Below are 16,103 nucleotides of genomic sequence, written 5' to 3'. Positions count from 1 at the left end.
GACATTTGTCTCTCTCTCTCTAGCTTCTGGTTCCTCACCCATTTTCCAATATCACTGAGGGAAGCTCAACAAATCACACCCACCATCTCTTAAGGGATGGGAGGAAATGCTTCTTCTGGGTCACATGACTTGAGGTCATCAACGTGCTGCTCCATCGTCTCCTTACTTCTGCTGGGCATCAGGTCTCTGTTAGCTGGGCATTGTTCTATCATTTCCCATGTTAATGTCATTCTCCTCAACAGAGAAAAGAAAAACACAATGAGAAGTGAGCCGTTACTCGCGCCTTCATGTTGTTGTCCGGGATCGTTGTCCCATCCTCCTCAAATAAAGTTTCTTTCACTTCTCCAGTCTGCCTTTTTCTCTGCAGCTAAAAAGAAACAAAAACCTTCTTTTTGTTGTTCTTCGCTTCCTTGGCCAATGTGAGCACCTTCCAAGCTGCCATGGTCCTGACACCATTTTTAGAGAACTGAGGCACTCCCATTGTCTTGTGCTGCCTTGCTTTGCTTTAATCTTCTTCCGTTTCTTTTAAAAATCTACATTGATCAGTGACTTCCCTGCTCATTCACATCTGTCTCTCTAGAAAAATCTCATTTCTCCTTCTCACTGGAGTTGCTCCCTTTTGGGATTCATAATCCCATTTTAGGCATCTCCCCTTCATCCTAAACTGATTTCTCCTGTGGCATTTTACTCCATGGCAGCCTGTTTCCTCTGAACCCTTGAGATCCTCTTTCCCCAAATCTAGGATGGAGGTTGGATTATGCTCAGATTTCCTCTTCCCATCATGAAATGTTATGGAGTGGTTACTCATGCAATGGAGTAGACAGAATTTCCTCTCTAGCTATCAGTTCCTCCATGTTAGCAAGAATCAGGTTCATAATAGAATTTCTCCTGTTGGCTCCTCTACCTTCTAAAGAATGAAATGATCACTAAGGTGAGTTGAGACATTCTTAGCTCCTTTGCTTTTGACACAAAGACCTTTAGGAGATGTCTAGAGAGCTGAAATCCCCCATCCCCATCATATCATGCCTCATTGCCAGGCTTGTGATCTGTTTTTTCAAACTCATCTATTTGCTCTTTCTGTCCAAACATACTGTGTCCTTATATTTTAAACTTTGGTCCAGAAATTCAAATTCCATTCTTGGACATCATCTCCTTCACCAGCTGTTCACTTCCCAAATTAATTTTTCTCATCTGCATCCTCTGCCTTCAATTAGCAATGGTGAGGAAAACCCAACACATACTCTTGTGTTCTTCATTTTCTTGCTAAAAATCTCACAATTATCAGCAATACAATTTAGACTTCTTTTGCACATCTCCTGGTGTCCCTGTAAGTCATTAGAAGTAAGCAGTTGTCATCTGTGTCTTTGGTACATTCCCCAGGAAGAGCCAGATCTCTCTATTGTCATCAGGTTGACAGATGGTTGCCTCAGCGCGCCTGAGCAGGGAAGCACCCTTTGATCTTCCATTCTTTCTCTAATGCTCAGTAGATTGTCTCTCTTGCTATTTTCCATGGCTCTACTCTAGACTTCTTGGGAAGATGAGCAGTATCTTCCTTCTCATCCCCTTTGGAAAACCCAACCCTCTCCTCTTCCAGAAGAGCTGCCTCTCTGTTCTTCTCTGTCCTTTCTTTTCCTTCCCTTTCTCTTCTCTTTAATACTTCCATTCTCTAGCATCTCCACAAGGGTCATCACCACTGCTCTACCTCAGGTTTCCTTTTCTTCTCCCAACCCCTTTTTTGCCACTAAAGGCTCATTTCAGTTTCCTTTAGGAATGCTTCTTTTCCTTTGAAGTCTTAGCTTGTGTAGAGGCATCTTTAGAGTGCATTCATTTTCTCCTCCAGAAGGGAGATAAGTCCACTCTAGAAACACCTACAAGAATTATTGGGCTATAGGAGAAATACATCATTGCACACTCTATCTTCAAGAAGTTCCCTGGCCATCTTGTGGAAGAGTTGAGGATCCTAACTTCTTCCTGGCCTGCATCTTTTGCCACTATGTAACACAACCAAGTAAAAGGATGATGGTGGGGTCCCATTGAGAATGGGCTTCCAGAACTTCCCTCATTCCTCCATGGGTCTGGAGAATGCTTTAATATTCTCATGAATCTGTGATCTCCTCAATGTCAATATGCCCTCCCAATACAGTCCAGGCAAACTGTAGCCCAACTGAACCTGCCAACCACATAAGAAGTTCTTAATAAGTGAGAGTTGACTTGTTCGGGTCTTCCTGTGAATCTTCCAAAAGTGGGTATCCCGGGCATTTTAGGGATCAGAGGTCTTCCTGATATTATGTAGATACAATTTTGGCACAAAGGTTATCCCTATCCATTGGTTATTCCTTTTTTTTATGATACACCTACTTTTTATAGCATACTTTTTTGGTTTTTATTCATAAATTTATTTATTTTTAATTTTCTAGATTCACTTCCATAAATTTTAAATTTTTTCCTTCTCCCTCCCCTCTTCCTCCCCAGACAGCATGCAAGCTGATATAGGCTCTACATATACATTCCTATTATGTTATATAGAAGAATTATTATATATTATGTTATATAGAAGAATTATATCATGTTATATAGAAGAATTATATATCATGTTTTATATATATAATATTATATATATATATATCATGTTATATAGAAGAATTATAATAAATGGGAGAAACCATGAGAAAGGCAAAAAAATTTCTTAAAAAAGGAAAATAGTCTGTTTCACTCTGCATTCAGACTCCATAATTTTTTCTCTGGAAGTGGATGGCATTTTCCTTAATGAGTCCTTTGGAATTGTTTTAGGTCCTTGCATTGCTGAGAAGGGCTAAGTCTATCAAAGTCTGTCATCACAGCCTGTGGCTGTTACCATGTACTATGTTCTCCTGGTTCTGCTCACTTCACTCAGCATCAGTGCATATAGGTTTTTCCAGGTTTTTTTCTGAAGTCCATCTGTTCATCATATCTTATAGCACAATAGCATTCCATTGCATTCATATGTCACAACTTGTTCAACCATTCCCCAACTGATGGGCATCCTCTCAATTTCCAGTTTTTGGCCACCACAAAAAGAACTGCTATAACTATTTTTGTACACGTGGATCCTTTTCCCATTTTATGATCTCTTTGGGATACAGCTCTAGAAGCAGGATTTCTGGAAGTAGGAACATTTTTATAACCCTTTGGGCATAGTTCCAAATTGCTCTCCAGAATGATTGGATCAACTAACAGCTCCACCAACAATGAATTAATGTTCCAACTTTCCCTCATCTTCTCCACATTGGTTATTCCTTGCACTCAATACATGACTGACCCAGTTTCTTTTCTGGTCACCAGATACCTCTGATAATATCCTTAAAACTGCTCCCCTTGCACACTTCCTAATTGGAAATGTATCCCAACCTACTCACACCCACCAGCAACCTTCCATTACTGTTTGGGTAATGTGCAACCGTAATTCTTTGGAGAACGGTATTCCATGGTTTGAGAACCATCCAGCACCCCTAGATGAATATTGAGTTGTTTTTTTTTAAGTTGTTTCCAGGAGAATCCTGAGTTCTCTAAGAGCACCCACCCAAACCAGTTCTTTGGGTTGTCCATCCAACTGCATGTTATAACCTTTCCTCAGGCAATTAGAACAATGTGTGCTGTCGTCAGAAACATCTAGAGAACCTTGCCATCTCTAATGAATTCCTCCAGGACAATGTGCTGCACATCATTCATGAGAATATATGGAAATATTTGGCTAAGAATTATCTAAGATGAGAAGGTAGACATCATGTCAGAAGTAGGATTTGACCAAGTCCTCTCATGATCAGCATCAGGAAAGGCAGGAGGGTCCACACCAATGAAATTGGGTAGCAAACACCCAAATGACCAAGTATCTAAATCTAACAGTTCTAAGATCTACAGTAAAAAAACAAAACCAAAGAACTCCCCCCCCCCCAAAAAAAGGCCTATGATTTCACCAGTGTGAGGAAGTCCCGGAAAAGACCTCCTCTATCACACAGATCCATGTCTTCTTTGTAAATCATGATCTTAAGGAGTCGTTCAGGGGACTGAGAGGTTAAGTGATTGGCCCAAAGTCACGCGGGTAGAATGTAGAAGAGGTCTTCATGATTCTGAGGCTAGCTCTCTATCTTCTAGGCCGTGCTGCTCCTGCCTTGCTCACCTCCTAAACTGATCCGACCACACTGCAGTCACCCTCTGATGAGCAGATGCTGTCCTTTCCCTCGGAATGTCCGCTAGACTTAAGCCAGCTCATCCCTCAAATTTCACCTCTTGCAGGAAGGTTTCCATGATTCCCTCCCACACCCTCCTGGAGGTAGACACCCTCCTTGCTCAGTCTTCATAAGTCCCTCTCTTATGTGCATGTGTGGCATAATCCGTCAGCCAACTAGTACTTACTAAGGGCTTCCTGGGTGCTGGACCCTGTGCTAAGTGCTGAGAAATACAAAGAAAAAGCTTGAGGCTGTGAGTGCTGAGGATCAGGAAACGCAAGCATTTTATTAGCTCATAATAAAAGCTTCATTTAGCTCTGTGCTCTCTACTGCTTACCTCTTTTCACAGCTGAATGTCCCCAGCTCCGCAGCCAGACGTTGCAAGTCTTCTTTGGTGTTCCTCTGTATAATAGAAAGACATGAATACCATGTTATATTGTGTACCCACAGTAATTTGTGGGTGTGACATTTAAATTTGAAGCTGCATGAGTCACTCAGTTAATAAACATGCATTAAGAACCTACTACGGGCCAAGCTAGGGATACAAAAAGAGGCCAAAGGCAGTCCCTGCCTTCAAGGAGTTTATAATCTAATGGGGGGGGGGGCACAGCAAGCAAACACATAAAAAGCAAGCTATGTATAGGATAAATAGGGAATAATTAACAGAAAAAGGTAAGAGAATTAAGAAAAAGGCCTTCTGTAGAAGATGGGATTTTATTTGGGGCTTAAAGGAAGCCAGGAAGGTCATAAGAGGGAGAACGTTTCAGGCATTAAGAGACTCCCAGGGAGAACGACCTGAGGTTGGGGATGGAGTGTCTGATTCACAGATAGAGAGAGGCCAGTGTCACTGGATCTAAGAGTATGTGTTGGGGAGCAAGGTGTAAGAAGATTAGAAAGGAGGAAGGGGACTAGGTCATGAGGGGCTTTGAATGCCAAACAGCATTTTTGTATTTGATCCTGGAGACAAGAGGGAGCCACTGGAGTTTATTGAATAAGGAGGAGACATGATCAGAGCTATACTTTAGTGACTGAATGGAAAATGTGTGTGTGTGGGGGGGGGTTGAGGCAGGCAGACATCCCTCCCCCCCAGTAGCTATTACAAAAGTCCAGGACTGAGGTGGAGAGGGCCTGTATTAGAGTGGTGGCAGTGTCTGAGGAGAAAAGGAGGGTGTATTTGAAAGATGTTGCAGAGGTGCAACCCAACAAGAGAGACTGCGGAAGTGAAATCTACAAGAGACTTTGTAGAAGTGAAATCTATAAGAGAAGCCTCAAAGGTGAAAGCTACAAAAGACTTTGTGGAGGTGAAATCTACAAGAGACTTTGTAGAAGTGAAATCTACAAGAGATGGTTCAGAGGTGAAAGCTACAAAAGACTTTGTGGAGGTGAAATCTACAAGAGACTTTGTAGAAGTGAAATCTACAAGAGATGGTTCAGAGGTGAAATCTACAAGAGAGGCTACAGAGGTGAAATGACAGACCTTTGCAAAAGTTTGGAGCTGGGAGGGAAGTGATAGAGAGGAATTCAGGATTACCCCTTGGTTATGAGTCTGGGGGCCTGGGAGGATAGTGGTGCCTCTGCAATAATAGGGGGGCAGGGTGGGGAGGTTAGGGAGGAAAGATAATGAGTTCTGTTTTGGACTGTTACCTTTAAGATGTCTAGTAGACATCCAGTTCAGGATGTCTGAAAGGCAGTTTAAGGTCTGCAGATAGGTTGGGGCAGGCTTAGATGGTTATTAAATGCGAATTTATCTCTATAACCATTCAACTTTAAATATACAACAATCACATTTATAACTTTTGGCATGCAGTAGGTGCTTAATCAGTGTTTGCTAAATTGAATTTAAATGACTTTAAGTAAGAGGCAGGCTGGTCTATCTGGGAGCCAGCACCAACTTGGACGCTGGGTTCGAGTTTCATCTCTGACACGTACTGTGTCGCATGTCACATGTGGGACTCCAGAACAGTCACTTTATCTCTTCATGCTGCATTTTCAGAGGAGAGCTCTAATTTGGGAGTTCTTTAGACCAATGAAATCATAGATCTAGTCCTTATCCTGAAATGACATAATGATCCTTGGGCTTTAGTGGAAATTAGGCTGTCCTCTGACATATGACAAGCAGAGTGGTGTCCTGGGAAGAGTTTGGAATTGGAGATTACAAGAGATCTGAGTCCAAATCTTATTACCTGTGTGACTTTAACTGCCTCGTGCCTCAGTTTCCTCATCTGTAAAATGGAAAGAAGCAGATTAGACAGTGCCTGCAGTCCCAGAATCAGAGAGTCATGGGATTTGAGAGTTAGAAGTTAGGTGCATCAATTTGCCTTTTGGAACATCTACCCATTGTTCTTATGTCAATCCTCTGGGGCCAAACAGATTAAATTCATCCCTACTCCATAAGCCAGCCCTTAAAATACTTAGACCTAACAATCAAGTCAAAGCAAGACGCATTTATTAAGCACCTCCTATGTACCGGGCACTACACTATGCCATGGAGATACAGAGAAAGGCAAAAAGGCAGTCCCTATTCCCAAGGAGCTCAAAATCTTCACGTGCGTAGGGGGAGATAACTAAGGTCTGTACAAATAAAACGATAGGCAGGAAAAACGGGAGACTAGCCCTGCCTCCAGCTGCTGAGTCTCTCATTCGTCAGTCCTGGTACCTTCACTGTGTCCTCCCAGGACAGGACTCGAGGCCCTTCCCTGTTCTAAGGATTTCCTCTCGCTCCAAAGCCACGACCCTGTATGCATGCTCCATCGAGCCAGATGACCACCGACTCCTCTAGTGGGCCATACAGGGCACTTTTGTTGAAGGGAACTGGAGGAGATGACCTCAGAGGCCCCGTCTCACATCATAGGTTCCTGTCTCTCAAACTGGGAGTGACCTCAGCGGTCATCTCATTTTACAGATGAGGAAACTGAGGCCTGTGAAGGGGTCCAGTTTGTTCTAACCCAAGTTCTTTGACAGATGACAAAATATGATTCTGGGCCTCCATGAAATCCCACCTCTCAGTTTTCTCATCCTGCCTAGCGCCCCAACTCTGGGCATTTTCTCTAGCTATTCCCAAGCTCAGAACCCTCTCCTTCCTCATCTCTGTCTCCTGCCTTCTCCAGCTTTCTTCCACAGGAAGTCTCTTGCAATCCCCCTCAATGAGAGCACCTTCTTCTGTTTATACCCTGCCTGTAGCTTGTTTGTACGAAGCTGTTTGTGTGTGGCTTCCCTGTCTGGAGCTGGGACCCCCGATGGCCTTTCTTCGCATCCTCCAGTGCTCAGCAACTAGTAGGCACTTAATAAATGATTATCGACTGACTGTTCTAGGGGTCAAATGACATAATCCATTTCTAGAGTCCATTGCTTTGTCCTGGCTTCACAGCAATCTCAGCTACAGCCCTCCCTTCTGCAACAGACTTTACCCAGTCTTTCTGAATCTTAATGACCTTCCTTGGTGGTGATTCCCCCACTTATCACGTGTATATGATGTGTATGTGAATATATGTGCATACATATGTGGGCATGTATGTTAGTGTGTGCATAAATGACATCTTATTTGTACATAGCTGTTTTCTCTTGTTCTCTCCTCCCTCCCCCCTTAGATTGGGAACTTTGTTTTTTGCCCTTTGTATTTCCAGTACTTAACTCAGTACCCCCAGCAAAGCAGGTGCTTAATTAGCTTGTTGACTTGAGTTTAAAAAAATCTTTTTGACAACTGGATTTCAATATGATTGGTTTTCTTTGTATTTTATTTTCTGCATTTACAATCAAGATTCTGAGTAGGGGGTCCATAGGCTACAGCAGTGTGCCAAAGGGGCTCATGAGGCACACAAAGAAATATTAGAAACCCTTGGTCTTGAGTTTAGTAAACCTTAAAATGCCATAAAGAGAGGAGCTGTTAGTACACGAGTTCTCATTATTGGGCACTTACTAGTTTACAAAGGACTTTCCCTACAACAGCCCTGTGGGGGTAAATAGTGCAAGTATTGCCCCATTTTACATTTGCGCAAAACCCTTTTTAATTTAATATCATCAAAACGATCTGTTTTACATCGCATCATGTTCTCTTTCTCGTTTGGTCATAAATTCTTCTTTTCCAAATATCTGATAGGTAAGCACTTCCTTGCTCTCCTAACTTACTTATGGCTTCACCCTTTACACCTAAAATGTACCCATTTTAAACTTATCTTGCTATACGATGGGAGAGGTTGGTCGACGCTGATTTTCTGCCACAGTGCTTTCCAGTTTGCACATCAGTGTTGATCAGATCGTGAGTTCTTGTCCCCAAAGCTTGGATCTTGGGATTTGTGGTCATTGACCACTGCGTCATGCGCCTAATCTATCCCACCGACCCACCACTCTCTTTCTCAGTCTGCACTAGATAATTCTGATGAGTCCTGCTTTGTACAGTTTGACATAGATGTGGAAATTGAGAAGCAGGACCACTGGACCTGAAATCTGATGAGTTTGCTGCTGCACCGCTAGCTGAGCAGTAAATAGAGCTCTGGGTTTAGAGTCAAGGAGAACGTGACTCAAATGTGACTTCAGGTGTTTGCTAGCTGCATGACTCTGGACAAGTCACTTAACCTTGCCAGCCTCAGTTTCCTCACCTGTAAAATGGGAATAATAATAACACCTACCTCCCAGGGTTATTGTGAAGCTCAAAGAAGGTTATATTTGTTTTTTCTAAAAAGCACTTAGAACAGTGCCTGCCACATAGTAGGCTCTCTATAATCTGCTCATTCCCTTCCCCTTCCCTGGACCTCAGTTTCCCCATCTGTAAAACAAGGGGCTTGATGGTCCTTTCTGGCTCTAAATTTAGGCTGCTATGGAAGGACAAAGTGATTTGCTTTGGGGAACAAAGCTAGCAGGCATCAGAGCCAGGCCTTGAAGCCAGGTCCTCAGGCTCCACATCCAATGTGCTCCCTCCCCTCTGTCCTCTCCCACCTGCCATCCCGCCTGCTGCCACAGACACCCTTCTCTATTGCTGTGGATCCCTTATTGACCTGACTGCATGGACTCCGTGTTCTGCCGGCTTCCCACAATTCCTCAGCAAACCCCTGGATGTAGAGATAAGGGCTTCTTACCACCTTTGGGGATGCATCATGCAGCCAAGGCGTGTCACGTGTTTGAGACATGCAGTGGAGCACGGGGTATTGGGACATGGGCAGATAAGAGCCAGCCCCTCCTCTGCCCCCAAGAGGCTTCCTGCCTGGTTCTCACCTGGCCTGGGGAGCAGGTTTGGATCAAAAATGGCTCTAGGCGAGTTCTCTCAACGCAGTCAGCAAACATAACGATTTTATCAGGTTGTAACAAAAGGCTGGCTTTTTATTAGATGTAGTCTGCTTTCGGCTTACCTCGGATCTGGACAGAATGTTCCCAACTCGCTGGGCCAGGCACTCTAGCAGGTCTTCCTTCCCCACCTTGGGATATCATGGGAAGACAGGTGTGAAAAGCTTTTCTGATCATCCAGCTTCCCCCTGCCTTCCTCCCCATCTCTCATCAGTAGGCCTCTCTCTTTACAGGTAGCTGGCCATTTGAAATCCTGACTTGGACACTTATTGACCAGATTACTTTCCTTCTCTCTGCCTTAATTTCCTCATCTGTCAAATGAAGATGATGCGAGGACCGACTTTCCAGGTCTGTTGTGAGACTCAGGTGAGATCATATTTGTAAGGTGCATCATAAACCATTATCGGTCATTACTATTACCCTGAATCCTCATGCACATTCTCCAATTGCCACCTACATGCTATCATGTTACTGTAGAAAACAGCAGCCGCATTTACAGGCCACACTTCCTAGTGTTTCTAAGGGTGAAGATTGGCCACTCATCTCATATTGAGCAGCCTCATTTGCAGTCTTCACAAGCTGTCTTTGTTGAAACCAAATGTTTTTCCAAAAGTGTCTTTCTTATACTCTGTGCTCCCACCAAACTGGTCTGGCCACGCCCTTACTTGCTCCCCTCTCCTCCGGTCCCCACACACCCATCTTGTGCCTGGAGTCTCTTCTCCTTGCCACCTGAGAGAACCCTTCCGCCCCCCACTAAAGTGGTTCAGGTACCACCACCGAGCGAAGCCTTCCTGCTGCCTTCACCTCAGGCTTTTTCCTTCCCTCATTTTACTCAGACGATCTGTGTTTGATGCAGACCTGGGCTGGTTCTTTATTTCCTCTGTATACCCAATGCTTTGCATGTAAGAGACACTTAATAAATTTCTCCAAAAAGCATCTCATTATTTTGGTTGGAGTATTTTCTCTCAGGTACCTGTATGAGATCTAAAAAGCATATCCCCTAGCCACATAGCAAAGTGCTTGGGAAATCTAAGGGGAGCCATAGTGCACAGAGCCCTGGGCCTGGAGTCAGAAAGATGCATCTTCATGAGTTCAAATCTGACCTCAGACACTTACAAGCTATGTGACCCTGGATAAGTTGCTGAACTCTGTTTGCCTCAGTTTCCTCCTCTGTAAAATAAGTTGGAAAAGGATGTGGCCAACCAATCCAGTATCTTTGCCAAGAAAACTCCAAATGAGATCACAAAGAGTCAGACAGGAGTCAACAATGATAACAAAATGCTTAAGGCATTTTCCAAGAGTAAAGGGAGATTGTTTTGGGTGTGAACCATTTTTTGGGGTCCTGGTTTGAGGTAACCCACTTCTATAATCCTTTCTACTCTCAGGGTTAATGACTGGTGGATTGCTTGAGCTCAGGAGTTTAGAGCTTCAGGAGGGTTTAAACCCACTGACTGTCTACATAGTTTGGCACCAACATGGTCCGAGACTCAAGAAGAAGACCAGCCCAGGTCAGAAATGGAACAGGTCAGGCTTGTGATCAATATTGGGATTGAGCCATGAGTGGCCACTGGATTTTCCACCTAGGGGAGATAAGAAGGCCCAGGCTATAATAATTAATAATGATAGGCAATCATATAAAAGTTGATAGAGCATTTTCCAAATTCCAAGCAGTTTTTGGGGTAACTAATGAAATATAAAGACTGCCATCTTGGCAACTAAAAGCCTAATAAACTTGAACAGCATTCTTCTGCTCTACGAGTTAACTGCACAGCCATTTCCAAAGAACAGCTTTATTTGTAAAAAGCACTTAGCACAGTCTTGGCACATAATAGATGCTAAAAGCTTATTCTCTCTTTTTTTCTCCCTCTCTCTTCCCTTCCCTTCCAGAGTAGTAAGGAGCCTCAACACTGGTAAGACTGAGAAGAAACCTGCACATGGGGTGTTTTGCATGCACTCAACAAACAGTTAGTAAACACATATTGGGGAGTGGTAGCTTGAGAGAGTGAAGAGAGAGCCATCCAGAGGGAAGAAGGCCCTGGGGTTCCAGCCTAGTCTGATGGACACTGGCTAGATGACTGGATGAAGCCCTTAAAGCCTCTCAGCAATCCTTGGCAATGCTCAGACTCTCTGATAGTGAAGGTGAAGGTCAGTGAAGGGAGCTTCTCTGGGAGGAGATCCCCACATCAAGAAAGGTCCAAGTCTGGACTAAACAGCTGTGGTGTTAGGTGCTGGGATACAAATTTAACAGAGAAACAAGCCTTGCCTTCAATGAGCTTACATTTTACTGGGGCATATAATACGGACACAGAAAAATAAACTACCAAGTGAGGGGTGAGGGGGACAAATGGGAGATAAAAGAATTGTGGGAAAGCTGGAGTGAGGAGGGCTCACTGACAGGTGGGGGGATCAAGGAAGCTTCCCATAGGAAGCAGCCAGGAATTCTGGGAGAAGGGCTTGAGGACTAAATTTTTCCTTTATTTAAATGCTACAAGAAAAATGGTTTCTTCTTTGAGGTTTTTGTACTTCAGGGGTGTCTCCTGGGTTCCCAGTTTCTTCCTTCCCCAGTATTCAATTTGCTATCTTCACCTCTGATATATCTCCTATCTAGGGCCTCTTCTTTCCTGTGCCACCAGCCCTGATCACCTCTCCCTGCCTGGATTATTGCAGTGGCTGCTGGAGGGCAGGAGGGGGCAGGGGTCTGTCAGCCTCAAGTCTCTCCCCACTCCTGTCCATCCATTCATCCACTATAGTGATTTTCCTAAAGCCTGGGTCTGACCACAGATCTCACCATCTCCCTGCTCAATAAACTCCAGTGGCTTTCTGTTACCTTCAGGATCAAATACAAGATGCTCTGTCTGGCATTCAAAGCCCTTTATAACCTAGCCCTCCTTCCTCCCCATCTTTCCAAGGTTCCTCAGTCTTCTGATCCACTGCCTCTCCCCTCTCCCTCCTCTCCTCCCTCCCTGGCTTCCCAGCTGCTCCTCCAACAGGAGATCCCATCTCTGGCTTCCAGCATCTTCTCTGACTGCCTCCTCCCCACTCCTTCTCCCCCTCCCACCTCCCCCCTCCTCCCTCCCATTTCTGCCTTCCTTCCATTCTCAGCTAAAACCCTACATTCTACAAGAAGACTTTTCTGATCTCCTTTAATACTAATGAAGGCATTTAGTGCTCGAGCCTTCCCTCTCCTGATTGCTGCCAATTTATCCTCGATACATCTCTTTTTAAATATAATTATTTGTATGTTGTCTCTCCCTAGACCCTTGAGGACTGTCTTTTGTCTTTATTTGTATCCTCATTACTTAGCACAGTGCCTGGCATAAAGTAGGTTCTTGATAAATATTTGTTAACTGACTGATAATTCTTTTCATAAAGGGATTTATAGAATCCCCCCCATCATCCCACCAAATGAAAAGGAACATGCCCTCCCCCTTCCCTCACCCCCTGCAGACACATACCTCCCCTTTCTTCCACAATGATAACTGTCTTTCTGGTTTGGGGACCAGATCCATGACTTTACTGACAAAGGGAAGTCCTAGTAAAGAAACTCCCTCTCCCAATGCAGATCAGCTGCTTGAGGCTCTTTGAAGTGACCTGACTGGCAAAGGGTCAGTGGCCAGTTAGTGTCAGAGATGGGACTTAAATCCAGATCTTCCTGTCTCTGAGGGAGGCCTGTTCTCTAGTCATTATACTATGATGCTTCTCTTAAGGTAGCCCCCTTAAGGTAGCCCCAAGGTAAATACCCACCTGCCTTCTCTAAAGGCCATCCCACAAGATGTAGCAAATGATTTCACCTCTAGAATCTCTTTGCAAACCTCCAGGTGCTCTAGCAATGCCAGCTGCCATGATCAGGATGGTGACTGCTGCTGCTGCTGCTGCTGCTGCTGCTGCTGCTGTTGGCAGATCTTCTCACTCAGAGACATTTTGAGGGAGCCAGGATATCACTGCTTTTAAGAGGGGCTGAGGTATAACAGTAGAGCTCTGGGCTGGGAGGCTGAAGGGCTGGATCTGAATGCTGAAGGGGCTTTGCTACTTACCATGTGCCTGTATCTGGGGGCAGGTTAATAAGTCTGGGACTTAGTTTCCTTCTGTGAAAAAGGGGGGGTATTGAAGCAGATGAACTCTGGAGGAGAGTGTCTGTTCCCCCAGCTCCAAATCCTGGGATCTGCCTTTCTTATATTGCTGTTCAGCCTGCTTACTCTCTGCTCTCACCAGAGGACCAGTGACCAGAGGGGTAGATAGGAGCTGAGCAACCCCTGCATTGCAGGGGGCCTGAGAGATCTGCTTAGATCCTAATCGCCAGAGGGAAAAGGGGCTCACTCCCTCCCTCCTTCCCCTGCTCCCTCCCTCCCTCATTCCCCTGCTCCCTCCCTCCCTCCCTCTCTCTGAGATCTTGCCTTGGGCCCTGAGCCAGGACCCATTTAAGGGCTACCCTGCCAAATGCAGCGAAGTCCCACGCTGTCGAGAAAAACCACAACAGAGCACGGGTGATTCCATGCAAGGAAGAGCTTTAATAAGTCACGCTTATTCATAAATCACTGCCACATGCCTCCGAAGCTGCTGAGGGACACACACGTACACACAGACACACACACACAAACACACACAAAGATTTGGAACTTTATTTCTGAAACATCTAGCACATCTTTGGTAAGCGAGTGTCGTCCTCTCCACCCCTGTATCTACTAGCCGAGGGCACAGCGTCCTGCTTTTCTGGATTAGGTCTTCCAGACTCAACAGCAAATTTGGTCAAGGGGAATTCTGAAGATGGTGTTCCTAAATAGTATATACAGCATAGGCAAGTTATGGTTTCCTGATCAAACCATCCAAAAGGCTTAAAAACAATATTACTCGTGGCGTTACAAAAAGGGGGTTATGACATTATTCAAATACATCCTGGCCTTTGGATTCAAATTTTTCGTGGGGTTTTTTTGGCAAAGATTTTCTCCAAAGTTCAGAATACTTCGACAGTTAATGCTGGATGCCTCGGTGGTTTTTTTTTCTTTTCTTTTTGTCAATAGAGTCTTTAATCCCTCCCCCCTCGAGTAAATGTTGAATGTCTTGGTCACATTTTGGTTTTTCTTTTTCCCCCAAAGGACATTTGTTCGAACCCAATTTTTGAGAGCATGAACCACGAGCTGAGATTCCTCATTAACAACTCAATAATGCTGTGTGACGCTTTCCACCAGGGAGGAGTAGTCCAAGCCCCTAAGACAGACACCATGCAAAGGGAGCGAAGGGTCCTGCTCGGCGGCGACCCTCGGGGCTTACATAAGACAGCACTTGCCTCTCAGCCGGGCGGTTCGGGTGGGCTGCTTGGCTTTCTTGCCGTCCACCTGTAGGCACACGGGTCTCCTCTTCTCCAGGTTCAGCAGCTCCTCGAAGAGCTCCTGCACGTTGGAGTTGTTTTTGGCCGAGGTCTCCATGAAGGAGCAGTTCCACTTGTTGGCCAAGGCTTCCCCCTCGCTGGCCTGCAGCTCCCGCTGGTCCTCGTCGGTCTTGTTGCCCACGAGCATGATGGGGACCTTCTGCACGTCCCCTTTGATCTGGCGGATCTGCTCGTAGATGGGCAGCAGGTCTTCCAGGGACTGCTTGCTGGTGACAGAGTACACCAGGATGAAGGCGTGACCCTTGGAAATGGACAGCCTTTGCATGGCTGGAAACTGGTGACTACCTGTTGTATCGGTGATCTGAAGGGTGCAGACGCTCTTTTCGCAGCAGATGACTTGGCGGTAGGTGTCCTCGATGGTCGGCACATAGGTTTCCCGGAAAGTGCCCCGCACAAACCTGAGAACGAGCGAACTCTTTCCGACTCCGGCTGCCCCAAACACCACCACACGGTAGTCGCTGCTCCGCTCAGGCATCTCGGAAGCTGGATTCAAGCTGGAGTGCGCGAGAACAGCTGCCGCCGCCGCCGCCGCCGCTGCTGCCGCTGCCGCTATTCCTGCTGCTGCTGCTGCTGCTGCTGCTGCTGCTGCTACCGCTACCCCTGCTGCTGTGATCTGAACAGGCAAGCCCGGGAGTGAGAGGATGCTGGCTGCAATCTCAACTCGGGGGTGGGGCATGACTGGGAGGGGGGCAGCTTTGCCCACTCAGCTTCTGTTTACCTGGCCATTGGGGGAATCTAGGAGACGGGGAGGGAGGAGGAGAGAAACAGAGACAGGCAATTGCTCACTCAAACTTGTCCTTTCGTCTGCCCCTTGCAGAGCCCCCAGCCTGCCAATTCCGCGCCCCCTCCCCCCCGGACAAAATCCGTAAAACGGCCTATCCACACATCTTAATGGTATAGCAGGCTTGGGATAGCGGGGGAAGAGTTGATAAATATTATTTATGGGACTTACCCCCTCCCCCTTCCCCAGCTTGCAAATCTCACATGCCTGGTACTTGGTCTAGCTCTGGACCCTGGGGTATGGGGAGGGAGGGCCCCACACTGGGGGCTGGGAGCCTAGACTGTTGAGGGGGAGTGCTAGATGTGGAGTCAGAGGACCCGGATTCAGACATCAGCTCTTCCCCTAGCTGTGTGACCTTGGGCAAATGGTTTACCCTCTCCGGGCCTCAGTTTCCTCATCACATCATGGGGGTTGGGACTGAATGGCTTAGGAGCTCCTTCCAGCTTTAGGTCAT

The 16,103-nt window shown here is 45.8% G+C and overlaps 1 protein-coding gene across 1 annotated transcript; it reads right to left on the bottom strand.

Annotated features, from left to right (window-relative positions):
* Positions 1–13,970: 13,970 nt before the first annotated feature.
* On the bottom strand, positions 13,971–15,695 carry LOC138165246 (GTP-binding protein Di-Ras2-like). Its single transcript, XM_069093375.1, has one exon. The coding sequence runs from the start codon at positions 15,542–15,544 to the stop codon at positions 14,747–14,749; it is 798 nt and encodes a 265-aa protein (XP_068949476.1). The 5' UTR covers positions 15,545–15,695; the 3' UTR covers positions 13,971–14,746.
* Between the last annotated feature and the right edge of the window lie 408 nt (positions 15,696–16,103).

The sequence above is a fragment of the Petaurus breviceps genome, unplaced genomic scaffold (assembly GCF_028583685.1).
Source record: "Petaurus breviceps papuanus isolate PSGF00001 unplaced genomic scaffold, PetGlider_PUasm1.0 208, whole genome shotgun sequence".
Classification (NCBI taxonomy): domain Eukaryota; kingdom Metazoa; phylum Chordata; class Mammalia; order Diprotodontia; family Petauridae; genus Petaurus; species Petaurus breviceps.
This window is presented reverse-complemented; position numbering and strand designations above follow the sequence as displayed.